The sequence below is a fragment of the Palaemon carinicauda genome, chromosome 28 (assembly GCF_036898095.1).
Source record: "Palaemon carinicauda isolate YSFRI2023 chromosome 28, ASM3689809v2, whole genome shotgun sequence".
NCBI lineage: Eukaryota > Metazoa > Arthropoda > Malacostraca > Decapoda > Palaemonidae > Palaemon > Palaemon carinicauda.
Genome location: NC_090752.1, coordinates 27,013,520 through 27,030,591, shown reverse-complemented (window position 1 = coordinate 27,030,591; position 17,072 = coordinate 27,013,520). Strand labels below are relative to the sequence as shown.

Here is a 17,072-nt window from a genome sequence, read left to right as displayed (position 1 = left end):
CGGGTTCGGGTGTCTAAGAAGGACATCCCTGACTACCAGTGGACAGAAGAGAGGGAGACTACGTTGGCCGACCTTGTCAAGGAGAACCCCATGCTGTTTGACAAGAAACACAAGGAGTGGATCAACAAGGTTTTGAAGAACAGCAGGTGGGAAGATATAGGAAGGCAGCTGGATCCTCCTGCCACTGGTGCCCAATGCAAAAAGCGATACGAGAACTTGAGGACGAGGGTTGGCAAGATTATGAAAAAGGAGAAAAAGAGTGGAGGTGGCCAGGCCCAAAGGATTGGCCGTGATGACTTACTCATGGACAATTGGTCGTTCCTCATTCAGCACATCGTCCGGGGAGAGACAGTCTCCAGTGAGCAGTTTCGTGGCTCCGAAGGAGGTGCAGAGACAGTCAGCGATGTCGACGATGATGTGAGGTCGACAGGTTCTCACAGCCAAGCATCTACCAGCACCAGGAAGGACAAGGGCAAGGGGAAGGGGAAGGGGTCCAGCCGAACACTTGACACCACTCACAGCGACACCTGTGTGTCGGAGAAGGATTTTAGCAATATATTGAAGAATGTGAGTATTCATTGTTTTTGACATATGCAATCTGTTGCATTAAAATGCTGTACTAAATTGTTACAATGTTTGTTATATATATATATATATATATATATATATATATATATATATATATATATATATATATATATATAATATATTTTTATAATATTTTTTATGTTTCAGCTTATGTCGAAAGCAGATTCGATCGCCCCCACGTTCATGGGCCAGCACAAGATTGTGCACGATTTTGCGTGCCTGCTGGAAGGCTACATGCGTGCCATCCCAGTACACCGATGGCACGAATTCCAGATAGAGTGCCTCAATCTTGCACACCGCTACAGGGACGAGAGTCAGGTCTTCCAGCAGGCACAGCAACAACCATTAGTGACCTGGGCAGGCCCTCAGCAGCAGCAACCTTGGCAGCCCCCTCCGCAGCAGCAACCTTGGCAGCCCCCTCAGCAGCAGCAACCTTGGCAGCCCCCTCAACCAGGACCCTCGCAGGCACAGCCAGAGCAGCAGCAGCAGCATCGTCCAGCCAGTCATAACTGGATGCCGCATTCAGGCCTTTCTTCCTTGCCCCGTACCACGGAGTGGCACCCAGGGATGCCAACTCCACTGTCATCCACCCCTGTCCAGGTGACTTCACCATCAGCGTCAGTGTCGTCACCCACCCTTGTCCAGGCTCCTTTACCATCACCTTCATCAACGTCGCTGTCGTCATTCAAGACTCCATTAACCTTCCCTGTCCTGACCCCGGGGACCATCGACAGCAACCTAGAGGAGGCCATGACACCCTCACCCCTCTACTCGTCCAAGGAACTTGACACCTCACCAGTCAAGGACAAGGAAATTTAAATACTTTTAAATATTTGTACATAAATGAAGTGTGATAATTGTATATATATGTTGTTTTAATGTAAATAAAATATTTATATATTTCCAAACACTTATTTTTGTCTATTACCTTAAAATACAAAGAAAGAAACAGTAAAGTAAAAAATAATAAAAGGGAAGAAAAATACACACCCAGAAAATTTTATATTTCCTGTCTTAATGTGAAAAAAAATGATATCTTATTTCAAACTATTTCTTTAACTTTATAATGAAGAGAAACAAAAAGGAAACGAAAAAATTAATGAAAAGGAAAGGAAAATAAACCTAATGAATTTTTATATTTGCTGTTTTAATGTGAAAAAAAATGATATCTTATTTCAAATTATTTCTATAACTTTATAATGAAGAGAAACAAAAAGGAAACGAAAAAATTAATGAAAAGGAAAGAAAAATAAACCTAATAAATTTTTATATTTGCTGTTTTAATGTGAAAAAAAAATGATATCTTATTTCAAACTATTTCTATAACTTTATAATGAAGAGAAACAAAAAGGAAACGAAAAAATTAATGAAAAGGAAAGAAAAATATAAACCTAATAAATTTTTATATTTGCCGTTTGAATGTAAAAATAAAATGATGTCTTATTTCATGCACACACACTTATTTTCCTCTATTACCAATCAAGAGCCAAAACTTTTGTTTTAAATAAAAATGAACTGAAAAATAAACCCAAGAAATTTTTAAGTTTGCTGTTTGAATGTAAAAATAAAATAATGTTTTATGTCATCAACATACTTATTCTTCTTTATTACCTTAAAATGAAGAGCAAAACAAATTTTTTCTGTTTGCTGTTTTAATGTAAAGATAAAATGATTTCTTATTTCAACACACTTTTTTCTCTATTACCTTAAAATCAACAGCTTAAAAACTTTTCATGTTTACTGCTTTTAATGTTAAAATAAAATGCTTTCTTAATACTTGTACATATTTTATGTCTGCCATTTATATGTAAATCAAATGCTTTCTTATTGAAACAAAAATGAAGGGCAACAAAAAATACAAACGAAAAAGATACGTTTCTTTTATAAACAAAATGGAACAACTATACAGCTCATGGAGGTACTACAATTTTTTCTTAACAAGGGACAGCACCAGCAGGGGACATGTAGTAATATATCCTTCTGGATATGATGGCCGGGTAGAGTCATCAGCCCCTGCAGGTTTTGCTCATTCCTCCATGCACCAGGGATCAGAGCATGTGTGTCCGGATCTTCGTAGTCCACTTCTGACAAAGCACCTGGGTATTTGATGAGGACGAGGTTGTGCAGGACACAGACACACATGATGATCAGGTTGATGGTGTTGGGCTTCTGCTGCATCCTCGTCAAGAAGCAACGGAACCTTTGACTTAAAATTCCAAAGGCATTCTCAACGACACGTCGGGCACGAGACAACCTGTAGCTATAGATGCGTTCTCATAGGACTTGTGACCGATGGGAGAATGGTTTCATCGTCCAGGTTCGGAGAGCAAAGGCGTCATCCCCAACGAAGTGATAGGGCACTGGGTGGTCATCATTAGGGATTGATTCTGGTTGAGGCACTCAAGCTCTGTTGTCTTCTACAGCATCATGCAGAGAACAGTTGCTCCATGTTCCTCCATCCGACGCACCACCCTCTGCCCAAACATCCACATAGAGGAACTTGTAGGAAGCATCTGCCACTGCCATCAGTACAATGCTGTGGAAGCCTTTGTAATTGTAGTAGTAAGAGCCAGCATTGCGTGGCTTCTTTATGGCAATGTGCTTTCCGTCCACAGCCCCCAGACAGTTGTGGTAATTCCATCTGGAGCTGAATCTGGCAGCAACTTCCTTCCAGGCCTCTTCAGTTTTGGGGCAACGCAGCACTTTGTCCTTGTAGGCTGCGATGATGGCTTTACACACCTCGGGTATTAACTTGCTGATGGTACTTGCTTCAACCCTGAAGCTGTACTGCAGACTTTGATAGGAATTTCCAGTGGCTAAAAAGCAGAGGGTGACAGCAAGCTTGAGTCCAACTTGAAGCGGTTCCCTCATGAAGGTGGACGGCTTCAGGAGGTGCGGGGTTAACTTCTCAACCATCTCTTGAAACAGGTCAGGTGTGATTTTGAGGTAATTTTTGTAGCCCCTTGGATCTTCCTTGTTGAGTTCATTCAATAGACTGTAATAGTGTCCAAACGACTGCCTTCTGGTTAACCATTCCCTGACCCACACTTTCCTTTGTATCTTTCTTCGAGGTAGGGTTGGCTTTTGTTTCTCTTTTTTCTTTGCCAGCCTTTTCTGATGCACTCTAACAAATGCTACAGCAGCTGCCAGGTATAGGTATCTTCTCCTCAATGCAATGGTGTCTCTGACAGAAAGCATTGTTGTCTCTTCCGAAGCCAATCCAAGAATGTCCTCGGGTTGCAGAAGCCCCGTTTTTATATGGAGTGGCCAATTCGTGAACTGGCGTGAAGGATGCGTGAACGATGCGGAATGATGCGGAAAGATGAGTGAACGTGTCGTGAACTTGTCGTGAACTAGCCGTGCCAATTCGTGCCATGGCGTGAACGTGACGTGAACTTGTCGTGAACTATGCGTGAATGTGTCGTGAACTGGTCGTGAACAGTGTGGGAAAAAACCCTGTGCGTGGCAAAAATGCGCGCAAGTGTCAGGCAGGCTTTAGACTGACCTCCAAGAACTGATCAATCAGCTCCGTGCCCCTTTTATTTTAATGGGTGATTTTAATGTGAAGCATACTATATTGGGTGAAAATGTGTCTGATAGATAAGGTAATCTTGAAGAACTAATCGACATAAATGATCTAATAATAATAAATGGTGTTTCTCCAAGTAGGTATGATGTATTCCACAACTCTACATCAGCCATCGATTTGTCAATCTGTTCCTTATCCATTCGATTGTATTACCTTTGGTCAGTCAATCAACACCTATATGGCAATGACCATTGGCCAATAATGTTAAATAATGCCCACAATCTTATTTCTCCATGTCCACCAAAATGGAAGATAGGTAAGGCAGACTGCCCATCTTATGAGAACTGTGCACACAACGATAGAGAGTATGGTTACTACATCTCCAGTGCATGCTTATCAACACCTTTCAAATGTTATTGATGATAATACTAGCAAGTTTATACCTAAAACATGTGGTTTATGCCATCGGTCTATACTTCCTTCCTGGAGTAAAGATTGTGCCAATGCAAGGAGAGTGACCAGAACTTGCTTCAGAAGATACTTGAGAACGAACTATTAAGCAGATAGAATAGCGTACCTCAGAGCCTATACCAAACAAAATAGAACTTTTAAAAAAGAAAAGAGATCACCTAGGAAGAAATATAAATCTAATATCAATACCAAAACTCTTTCAAAGGAGATATAGGACAATATTAGGAAACTTCAAGGCAAATTTGTTCCTAGACCTTTACCAATATTAAGGGGAAATATTAGATATATATCTGATCTCAAAGGTGTAGCAGAGGTATATGCAAAGCACTTCACTCATGCATCAAGTTCTGATAATTATTCCCCAGCATTTCAACATATTAGAGCAATAACATTTGTTGTTCTTCCTGCTTCTTTCAATAGCTTCTAACTTACCTTTTAGTATGGAGGAGATGCAAAATTGTATCTCTAGCTCGTCTTTGACTGCCCCAGGTGAGGATGGCATCCAATATGAATTTATTTCACATCTTCAAGTAGATGCTAAGGAATTTTTATTAGAAACCCTTAATGGTCTAAGGACTTCTTATACATCTCCTGATTCCTGGCCTTCTTCAATAATAATACCTGGCCACAAGTCTGGTAAAGACCCAGAACTGGCATCTATTTATAAGCCTATAGCCTTGACTAGTTGTTTATGCAAACTATTTGAGAGAATGATCAGCAACAGACTTGTGTGGTATCTATAATAAAAAAAAAACTTTTACCTAACAGGCAGTTTGGTTTTAGAAAAAGGCGAAGCACACTAGACCCTTTGCTGATGTTATCAAGAGTAAATTCAAATGCCTTTTCTAATTAAAACCAGGTGGTGGGTGTCTTTTTTTTACTATGAAAAGACCCATGACACCAACTGGAAGGGTGGTATTTTGAAACAGCTGGTCACACGGTGCATAGGACAACATATGTTTTCTTATTATTGAAGAATTTTTATCAAACCGCTCAATTATAGTAAGATTAGGGTCAGAACTATAATCATCCTACATGCAAGAAGAAGGTGTCCCCCAAGGCAGCGTACTGAGTGTGACCTTATTTGCTGTTGCTATCAATAGTTTCATGAGTCACCTACCTCCTGTCATACAAGGGTCACTATTTGTTGATGATTTTGCAATTTATTGTAGTGAATCATCGGCATTACAAGCATGCCAAAAGCTTCAAATTGCTATAAATGCTGCTTTTTTCATGGACAAATTCTCGGGGATTCATGTTCCTCCTAAGAAAACCAGACATTCGTTTTACTCGTACTTGTGAAAGAGAAGAGATCTACACCCTTTTATTAGATGTTAGTATTTTGCCATATGCGGATAATGTCAAGTTTCTGGGAGTCATTTTCGACAAGAAAATGACCTTTGGTCCCCATATAAAGGATCTATCTATCAGGGTTAAACAGTCTCTAAACATCTTGAAAGTTTTATGGCGACTGGGGTGCTGATAGAACATCTTTACTTAGAATTTTTACATTTTTGTGTTTTAGACTATGCATCTCAAATTTATGGGTCATCTACTAAGACTAAGACTTTACTGAAAAAAAAAAACTTGTTCACAATATGGGGTTTCCACATCTGTACTTGTGGCATGCCTCCCTTTCCATCCTCAGTTGAGGCTTTTAGTTAGGTCCCTAGCTATGCGAAAGAGTCCTAACAGTAAATATGTTATGGCTCCTTTAGATCAAGCTCCTAACAGATTAAGAGTGCCCAAGCCTTTGAAAGTACAGCTGAAAAATTATGCTAGAGAAGTAGGTTTGTTAACAGCACAGATAGCAGGGGTTGGATATCTCAAGTCTCCCCTTGGTATAATCCACCTGTTAAAGTATGTTTTACGGTAGGAGGGAAAAATACCCTACCCAGTAAGGTGATAAAAAGTGAGTTTTTAAATCATGCTGCTCAACATCGTGGGAAACATGATTTTACAGATGATTCCAAATCGGCTGCAGGAGTTGGAACTAAAGTTGTGGTGGGGTATATTCTTTTTAGAAACTTCTATCCTCTTGTTCAATAGTTACTGCTGAGGTGTATGCAATAATTCTCGTAGTCGAATATATTTAAGAAAAATAGTTTTTATAATTTTTCTACGAATTCCAATGCCATTTTACTCTCAATTAAACAAATTATGCCAGGCCATTATCTAGTACAAGGAAATTAGGACTGGTTAGTACTTCTGCATTCTAGGATGAATATCAGTGTTCACTTGTGTTGGGTCCCTGCTCATGTTGGGGTGGATGCAAGTGAACGAGTAGATAAGGCAGCTAAGGAAGCTTCAGGGATACCTAACCCATCCCACATAAATATTCCTTACAAAGACATTAAAAGTAAGATACATTTTCACTGTAAGAATAATTGGCAGGCTCGATGGTCAGAACTGACCACCAATACAAAATTCAAAATAAATTCACCCTTCGGTGGTTAAAAGGTCATCTTGTAATTCTATAAGTAGTAGGAGTAACATAATTTTAACCAGGCTCCGTATTAGCCAGACACATGCAACCCACAATTATTTAATGAAAATTGGCGAAGGGAGACAGGGCCCTCTTTGTAATACTTGTCAAGTGGCAATAGATATTAAACATATTTTAGTCGAATGCCCTGTTTTTAATCTTCAGAGGAGGACACATTTTCTCCAGGACAAAACTTTCAGAGATAAGATTGATTAATTTGCATTATGTAGCGCTTAATTGGCATTTGATGTCCCAGTGCTTGGCTTAAGGAGTAAGTTTTATATTCAATTCAATTCTTAATGTAATTTATTGCATCTCGTTATTACTATTGCTTTTTATTGTTACTTATTGCTTCTTTTTTTACTTATTGCTTCTTATTGTCTTATAATAAAACCCGATTTCAAGGTACGTGGATCAGGAGGACAAGGAAAACAATGTATAGCTTTAAAAGTCCGGTGAAGTAGCTCAGCTTTGTCCTTGAACTTGGTTAAAAGAGTTCTAGCCTAATTATCATTTTTATCATGAGCCAAGTAGGAAACAAAGCAATAAGTCGAAAGCATGGGCACTAAATCTTTTCCTACTTTAGCAATCAATACCAGAATCTTGCTAGTTCCATTTAATGGAATAATTTGGAAAGCAGATAGTAAGTCAAACTATTCTCATTTGGATACTTTTAAAAACCCTTTTATTGCAGTACTTTGTGCATTGACTTAATTTGTTTGGTTGTTAAATTCAGCCTATTTATGTTTCATTCGTTTGATGTCTGAGGCTTTTAGGATATATACTTCTGCTCATATCCTCTAATTTTCACATTGTTCTCGCATGACACTGTCTTTGGATTGTCCATTCATCTTCATGTCCCCATTTTTCTAAAATCTTTTACACTTAAACTTGCTGTCGTCGAACCTGGAACCAGAACTTATCAGTACTGGGCTTTACATAGGAATTCAGGATGACGTCAACTTGATGTCTCTCACTGCAGAACTTGCCTTGTTGCACATTCATGAGATCACGTCATTTTCTCTGGTATGAATACACCAGCTGATATTAGAAGGGATAAGCATCATCTCACTAATACGATCTTTTTAATTCAAAAGTTACCAATTATAGTAAATAATTTATATAAAATAACTTCAACGAATAGCACAATTGACGATAAAAACTAAGTCCGTTATCTCTTGTTTTCCTTAAAATGTTCTCACGATGCAACCAATTGAATAGTAAAAAAAGGTAGTCTATATGGATGAAGTCAAATGCCTGGTGTCGAGATAAAATTCTCCCCATCCCAGATATGACTATAATTGTCGATTGCCATTTAGGCAGCTAATTCAAGCTTAGAACAACGGTGGTGTCCTGGGTCAAAGCAACACATATCTTTTACTTCCCCACCATTAAAGAGAGAGAGAGAGAGAGAGAGAGAGAGAGAGAGAGAGAGAGAGAGAGAGAGAGAGAGAGAGAGAGTAATATACGCATACACACATTCACACCCCCACATCCCCACACACACTCATATATTTATAAATATATAAATATATATATATATATATATATATATATACATACATATATATATATATATACATATATATATATATATATATATATATATATATATATATATATACATATATATATATATATATATATATATATATATATATATATATATATATATATATATATATATATATATATATATATATATATATATATATATATATATATATATATATATATATATATTATAGCATATATATATATACACACACACACACAAACACACACACACACATATATATATATATATATATATATATATATATATCCATCCTAAAAACTGTCGGTCTATAGTTTTTATAAGGGACATCTGTTCTCGTCTACTTGCTATAATTGAGGTGTCCTCCAACTTCAGTCTCCATACATTAAGAGGGAGAAGAAGCAACGCCATCGCAATATAATCAGAAAAGCACTGACGAGCAATTCGAAACCTCTTGGTACTTGACGACGTATATTAGCATTAAAATGATCTTGGAGATGCTTTTCAAATGTCTACGTAATAAATATATAATTCTATTGCCTCTAATATTTTCCCAAAATAAGGAAAATGATGCATGTTACGGAGAACATTAAGCAAAGTAGGAAACTTGTAGAAGCAATTATTCAAAATTCCATAAGTGTTATACTTAGGAAAGTGACAGGATAGTCTAGTTAGTGTCAAATGCAAAATTTTCTCGCAACATTTTCTCATAGTTTCCTCTCTTGTACAGGATATTACAGTTGGGCTGGCTAGCATTGAATATAAGAAAATGTCTTTTATATTATACCTGGATCACTAATCACACTAAAACATCTCTTTATATGACTGAACATTCTTACTACCCCTTCGACGCATATTAATATTTATAGACTTATCAAGCTGCACAAACTGTGAAAGAAATTAATCTAGGTATCAAGTCTATTTCGCACAAGTTTAACTCTAATCCTTCATTTTTCAGACACCCAAACGATGCTAGAGACTTTCAGTCTTTTCGTTTCCCAGACCAAACTGAATATTCAATGAAATTCTTCACCGTTATAAAATAATCCCCCAGAAGCCATGTAGTCCTGAAATAAGGGTAGAATGAATCAATTATCTTTCCCTTTTGATGTGCTGCATTGATCACATTGATTCAACTTGCTATTCTACAATAGATTTTTTGTCCCTCTTCTCCAGAATCGAGGCGTCGGTAGCAAAAGCATTATGGCTTGGATGAACACATTTCTATTCCATGAATTGTTACTCATCCAAAGAAGAAATTTGTGAATACATTTTTTTCTAAACATATCCCCAAAAACCTGAGAACAGCGTTGGTGACCATTAACAATGACACATTTTTTTTTATATAAATTAGACATAGAGAGAGAGAGAGAGAGAGAGAGAGAGAGAGAGAGAGAGAGAGAGAGAGAGAGAGAGAGAGAGAGAGAGAGAGAGAGAGAGAGTTTCATTAGCCATAAAAAGAAGAAAAAAAAAAAACTGCCTGATTCTAACACACGCAAGGCCACCAAGAAACCCATAGGTATCATATAAGTATTAATTTTCCACAGTGAATAAGTTTCCCCATTTTTCATGGAGGTTTGGAAGCTGCATCTACCTAAACAAAAGGATCCAGAATTGGGAGCTACTGACAAGGTAACGACTGTCACGGTGCAGAAATTGCTCCTAATCTCTCCCGATTTTCTTATGACAAAGACAGACTTCTTAATGAAACCGTTTTGCTTTATTTGTCATCATCAGAATGATCTTGAAAAGAAAATTTGTCTTCACTTTCCTATGGAGTTTGTAAGTAAATGAAGAAAACAATTCAAATCTATTAAGACATAGGTTAATATTAGAACTACAAGCTTAGTATTTAGATATCTCTTGTCATCATATGACCTTTTTCCCTTGAAGGAGATGTCACTGGGAGAGTTCAGTCTTTTATCTTCATAGAAAGTTCTTAATTAAGGGTTAGAATTTTTACCCCTCGCCCCTTTAATGCCCCCTACAAATGCGGTGTCCATTTACAGCTGTAGTCTTTCTAGAGGGTCTATGTTCGAACGTGGTCCCAGAAATCCGCACTACAGTACCTTTGATTATAGCATATGGATCTACATATACTGTACTTTTGCACAATGTTTTCCGTACTGAAAATCCTTCTCTCTTTGATATTTTTCAATTACATTCATTTGTTGGTTATATATTATAATCCTATATAGAACATAACATGTCAACTGATCAAGTAAATTCCACTCGGCAGTTGAGGATGTTTACTCAATAACTGTCAAACATTATCGCCCATGAAAAATAGTCTCTTGTTAATTGAGTGCATACAGGTCATATGCAACATTTAGAATATGAAACATTAATCATCACTTGTTATTTAGAAGTGTTCTAATAATTAGATTGTCGCAATAACATGCAGATAATGGACTCGGCAATTAGAGGCTTTGACAGGATCTATCTTAACCAATTTGGATGGTGCTCATTATATTCATAATTATGGGTCAATACTTATCACCAAAACAAGTGTGAGTTATTTCATTGCGAGTAAATAGTCAGAAATTTTATGGCTTACATTAAAAGATTCTCGTGATTGATTACCAGTGAAACAATTGGGATTCAGTTCAGTAACCGAACGGGTGATCGCCGATTGATGCCATGTGTTGATGGCACACAAGCTCTGGAGATCTATACTGAATTTTGTGAGACTTTGTTGGTAATGAATTGGTGAAAGTTATGCAAATCATATCATCTATTTGGAAACTGAAAGCTTTAGATTTTCGAAGTTATCGCCTAATTAAAAATACGATTATTAGTTGTAGAATTGTTGAATATAAATTAGTAAAAAAATGGCATCGTTATAAACACTGATTATTAGAAAGAATCTGCGGCTTTGTAAGAGGAAGAAAAGAAAATTGTATTTTTCTCAAAATAATATTTCTCGAGGAAGGAGGAAAGACTCTATGGTCGATAGTGTATTTTTACTCGGCACTGTTCATGGCAGTCGCCAGCTGCTCTTTTCCTACACAAATCAATCAATAAAAAGTCAATGATTCTAGTACAAGAACGATTTTCTCATTCAATTTGGGAGGCTTTTGACCAACGAGGCGTGAAAAGAACGGGTCTCTATCTCTATTGAAACAACAATCGTCACCACCTTCATAACGACAAAAACAAGAAATAATTATGGTAATGGTGATAGCAACGATACGATTGACACACTACTTGATATTTGGTAAAGGAATTGCCTTATTAGCAGTATCTTTTTATAGCGACGAATCCCATGAAAAAATAACTTTAATACTCCCGAGTATGAACGGAGAGTTGCTTAAATTTAGTCACTTACTCAAATAGAAGGATTAGTCTTGAGGGGAAATTATTTCAGAAATGAAGAAATCTTGGAAAAATATCAACCTTGATAAGGAACGCGACTATGTCCCATTTAAACTATGCTATTTAGAGTTACTTCACACAATATCTATTTTTTTTTTTTTTGTGTGTGTGTTTTTAGCCATTCTTTTTTACATTCATAAACCTTTTGAATGTTAATTTTATGCACAAAAAATATACTTTAAAAGTTCTTTTACCATTCTAATTTCTAAATGTATTATTATGTATTATGTATTATTTTGATCACGTTTAGTCATGAGCATAGCAAAGGAAAAGTTAATGTTAGTGGAGTCCTATCAAAGGAATTTTCAGTGAACATTGGAGTACTCCAAGGTAATGTGTGGTCACCTATGTTGTTTATTCTTTCCATGGATTTTGTAATGCATTAAACAGTTGGCAATGGTGGAGAAGCATTGGTCCACATTGGTAACAAGATATTAGCTGACCTAGAGTATGCTGATGGCGCTGTCCTTATTAGCAGAACACCACAGGACTTACCAAAATTCTTGAAATATCACATGAGGTTGGGCTCAAGATGAATAGAAGAAAGATAGAGATGATAAGAACGGAATATGCAATGGAAGATTAAATATCATTGGAAGGAAAAGTGATTAATGAGGTGAAATTATCTATATATTTAGGAAAGATTGTTTCTAATACAGAATCTTTAGGATTGGAGTTTAATAAAAGATTGAAAAGAGCAAATTAGACAATGGCTAGGTTAAGTAAATTTTGAAAGTCAAATTGCCTGAAATTACAAATAGAAATCAGGCTATATATTAGTTTAGTAAGATCAGTGTTACTGTATGGACATGAGTCATGGTATGACACTGAAACATTATCCAACAGTTTTTGTAGATTTCAGAACAAAGCCCTCAGAAGAATGTTAGGAGTTGGCAGGACAGGATTAAAACGAAACTATAAGAGAGATTACTCGAGTGCCATATGTGGATGAGATCATGGTGAAGAGTAGATGGAGATGGTTTGGGCATGCTCTTCTCACTCCCAAACTTTCCACTGGGCTCCACAAAGCACTAGAAGAGTTAAAAGACCCAGCCCTACATGGCTGAGGACTATGAAGCATGAAGTAGGAGATGATGAGTGGAAACGTATTGATTTAAAAGCTCAAGATAGAGACGACTGGCGAAATCTAACTGAGGCCCTTTGCGTCAATAGGCGCAAGAGGAGATGATGATGATGATTAATATTTATCACTATATATGTTACTTTTAAAGGTCACTATTTTCCTAAGTAAGTTCATAATTTTTGTGAATGCACAGAATGTAGTGTATAAAATTACCAATCTTTTCATGTTTGGATGACAAAATTTGTCAATATTAATGAAAGTGAAAGTCATTCTTCTCCGTAAGTTTCAAAGATTTATGTATTTTTTTTTTTTTTTTTTTTTTTTTTTTTTAAGGATTGATTGAAATGACGTAAAAGCAAGTAGAGGCTTTTAAGGGTAAATTTCCTCCCCCTCCTTGCGAATTATGACATAATGATCCCATTCATGATTATTTCCTTACCAGTGGTGAGCCCCATTCCTTAAATCCAAAAATATAATTGCCCAAACACACAGAGGCACCATGAAGCAAATATGCAGACATGTACAAGACTGGCTGACATAATATATTCTCGTTTGTCTATTTTTTTGTTGGGTTTGTTTACATTTTATGCTTTTATCCAACCTATTTATCGTTTCGGATACGCTGTTCATCTTCCAGTATGATTATAACATGCAAATTGTAAATATATAAACTAGCAGACAGAGAAGTAAGAACATACTTTCGAGAGATGTGTAGCAAACGTTTATTTATGAACATTATACTTTATAAGAAAACGCATAATCTATGCCTCAGAAAATCAGAGAAACTGATACAATATAATTGGATACTAAAATATATGGATTTCCTCCGAATTTTCGAAGAAATCATAAAATAAATAGGTAATCAGGACAGAAAATCTCCTTAGAAATATGTGAAGCAGGAAAGATAAACATTTTCCTAGCCAGAAATAACATGATCTGTTTTCCATAATCCCAAGTAGAGTTTATCAGTCGCAGTCCTCGATCTTTTTTTTTTCCGCTTTTTGGATGGTGTTTTTTTTTTTAAACAATAGAATGATTCTGAAATATATGTTGAAAAGAAAGGCATTTCTAAACACCCCAGCTTTAACCCAAATCTTTTATTAAAAAATTGAAATAAGTAATTTCAAATGTTATTTGTACAGGCTAAATGTCTTTTTTTTCTGGCGTCCACATCCCCCAAAAAGTGTATAACAGGTACAGAAAATGGCAAGATCCCGTAGATGTGTCAAATAAAGAATACATTCAAAACGATCGTATCTGAACATTGGCGGTTGTATGCCATTTACTGAAGATGATTAATTTTATTGATATGCATTTTATTTTTAACAAATACTAAATTCCAATGCTACATCAATTGGTAATAGGCTCAGTAAAAAAAAAGATAAAAGTCTGTATAATTTTTATGAGTATTTATACTGAATCAGCTGAGAGAGAGAGAGAGAGAGAGAGAGAGAGAGAGAGAGAGAGAGAGAGAGAGAGAGAGAGAGAGAGAGAGAGAGAGAGGTTGCTGACTGACTACTGACGATGACTCGTGTTATGAGGTCAACTGATAAAAGAGGAGGAACCCTCATATTGAGTTCAACCATGTTGTATCTTCGTCTAATATATGTCATGAAAATACTGAACATTTATGTATGTTGCCCCCTTGTTAGTAAGAAAAGATTTGAACGTTTATGGAGCCTCTCTGATTTTTCTAAGGAAACTACTAAACAACTAATGAGGTTACTCGATCAATTGTGAAAATTACTGCATACTTATTGAGTGTATCCCACGTATTTAACACACGCGTACACTGTAACAGTATATTTTTTTTATTTTGTATATCTTGCTCTCCCCATCACTGATAATAGAACCTGCTTAAGCTAACCTTTGCAGAAAAAAGTGTGATTGATTTTTTGTAAACTTCTTGCTTCGAAATTTTTGTGCATAAACGTGTTATCTGTTGAAATAAAGTTAGTTGCATTCACCTCGCCTCACAGTTATAACCTAAGAGCCCACTTGTAAATTGGTGATCACCGGAGAACCAGCTATCTTCGACCTTTCCACTCGCTGCAGTGTCTTACCTAAAATGTTGGCCACCGAACCCAACTCTTTATCAAATGCTGCCTCAATGAAACTGCCGCCTTTCGCCAACTGAGAAATGTTCGCCTGATTCAAGCATGCCGAAGTCCAGTTTCACATCAAGGGTGTGACTCACCCAAGCACCAAAGTAGACTATGTCCTCGCAGCGATCCCCGAGGATACTTTCCCGGAAATCTCCGATTGACTTTGCGAACATGGGGACACCTTCAAAACCGTAAGATGTCCTTAAAACATACCTCCTGGAGCAGTACTCGCCATTGCTAGCTGACCATATAGCCAAGCTTTTTCAGCTCAACAACACCTGGGGGACCAAAAGGCTTCGCTTCCCCTCCTGGAAACGATATCAATATCATTCGCCTGCAGCCTGCTGGTGATGGCTCTCCTCGGGAGGTGAACTTACTTCGTGCCCTTTGGGTACGACTCTTACCCGATATTATATGCACAACCATACCCGATGTTGATATTTTCCCCATGAAGGACCTGATGAACAAAGTTGACGTCCTTATAGACAGCCACTACACCACCTTCAAGACTCCCCTTAATGCTCCACTCCTGTCAAATAGGAAAACTATTCAACATCAACTGAAGCTGATGTGAATGCAATAAGACACAGACGCCCACCCTGTGACATGCCAGAAAGGCGACAAAGTTGCCTATCCCCACCATATGCCACCACTCGCTCACACCCCAACCTTTTAAAAACCTCTACAGCCACTTACTGATGCCCATCAGCTACTACCATCCGAGATTCAGGGCTACTGCGAAGAAATGTGCGAACGGTTGTCAGTAGGCCTTTTCTTGTGGGAGTGGCCTCCCCTATCACTAATCTTTTTTTGGTAAATGATGTAGGTATTATGATGCAATTTTTGGTAGACGAGGGTTTGTTGCCGTTCTCTTCTACCAAGACCACTCTCCAGGACACAACAGAGTCTAAGCATGCTAACGTCTGCTTGGTAGCTGCCAACCCATATGCAATCCCCAAACACCGGTATGAGAACATCACATTATCGTTTGGAAGTGCCATATATCATTGGAAGTTTTTCGTTGCTAGCATTACATTGCCAATACTCAGTGCGGATTTCTTCTCACATTTCCACCTCTTGGTTGATATTACTCATCGATGGATAGTCAATGCAGACTTACTCGTTGACACGTGTTCAACCTGGCCCCTCTGACATAGCTTTCTATATCAGCGCACAACAAATGCCTACGCCCACTTCCTCACATACTATCAGGAAATCTTCTGTCTAGAACTTCCTTCCCGCCAAACGCAGTATTCATCACTATTATTGATTAACGTAATTTTTTATTTTATTTTTATCAGCCTTGTTACTACATTTATTTGTCTTATGTAAAATTAGTGTAAAAATTCCTATTCATAAGGCAGTTTTTGTAAATTTTCAGTTTTTTCTATTGAAATGCTGGTTTAACCCCCTCCCCGCTCATTTTAATTTATAAGTGTCTAGTTTAACGCTTTATTTTCTTTTCTGTGTTTCTAAGTCCTTGGATGGAAAGACACCTTATGTTTACTAGTGAGAAACTCGTTCGCTAATGTGAACAGTCGAGACCTAAGGCTTCCCGGACCTACTGCAGTTGCTGGCTAAATTAAGCTTTTGAGGATTGCGCCACCCACCGATGACGGCTTTATGCAGGTGCATTTCCGCCACCTGCGGTGTTTTGCTGTTCCTGCGTGCTCTCTTCTGAAGTCTGCAGAGCCGATGCATTAAATCCCGGCTTTGAGGAGGACTCTGGACAGATACTGCCGTCGAGGCATCCTCGTCATGACCAGCTGCAGGAGCCTTGAAGCTTGTGATGATATGTAGGGAGACAGTGGCCAGGTAGGAACTTTCATTACCCAATTTTTATTGATCTGGGGCTATATTTCCCTGCCTTTGGAGAGGAGTCGTACAGAGCTGTACTC

At 37.5% G+C, this 17,072-nt stretch overlaps 1 protein-coding gene across 1 annotated transcript in view; it reads left to right on the top strand.

The window, feature by feature from the left end:
- Positions 1 to 240: 240 nt before the first annotated feature.
- Positions 241 to 17,072, top strand: part of LOC137621738 (uncharacterized) — a 51,021-nt gene continuing 34,189 nt past the window's right edge. Inside the window, exons 1-2 of the mRNA XM_068352253.1 lie at positions 241 to 567; positions 736 to 1,067. Coding sequence (XP_068208354.1) covers positions 241 to 567; positions 736 to 1,067 — 659 coding nt within the window. The remainder of the gene's footprint in view (positions 568 to 735; positions 1,068 to 17,072) is intronic.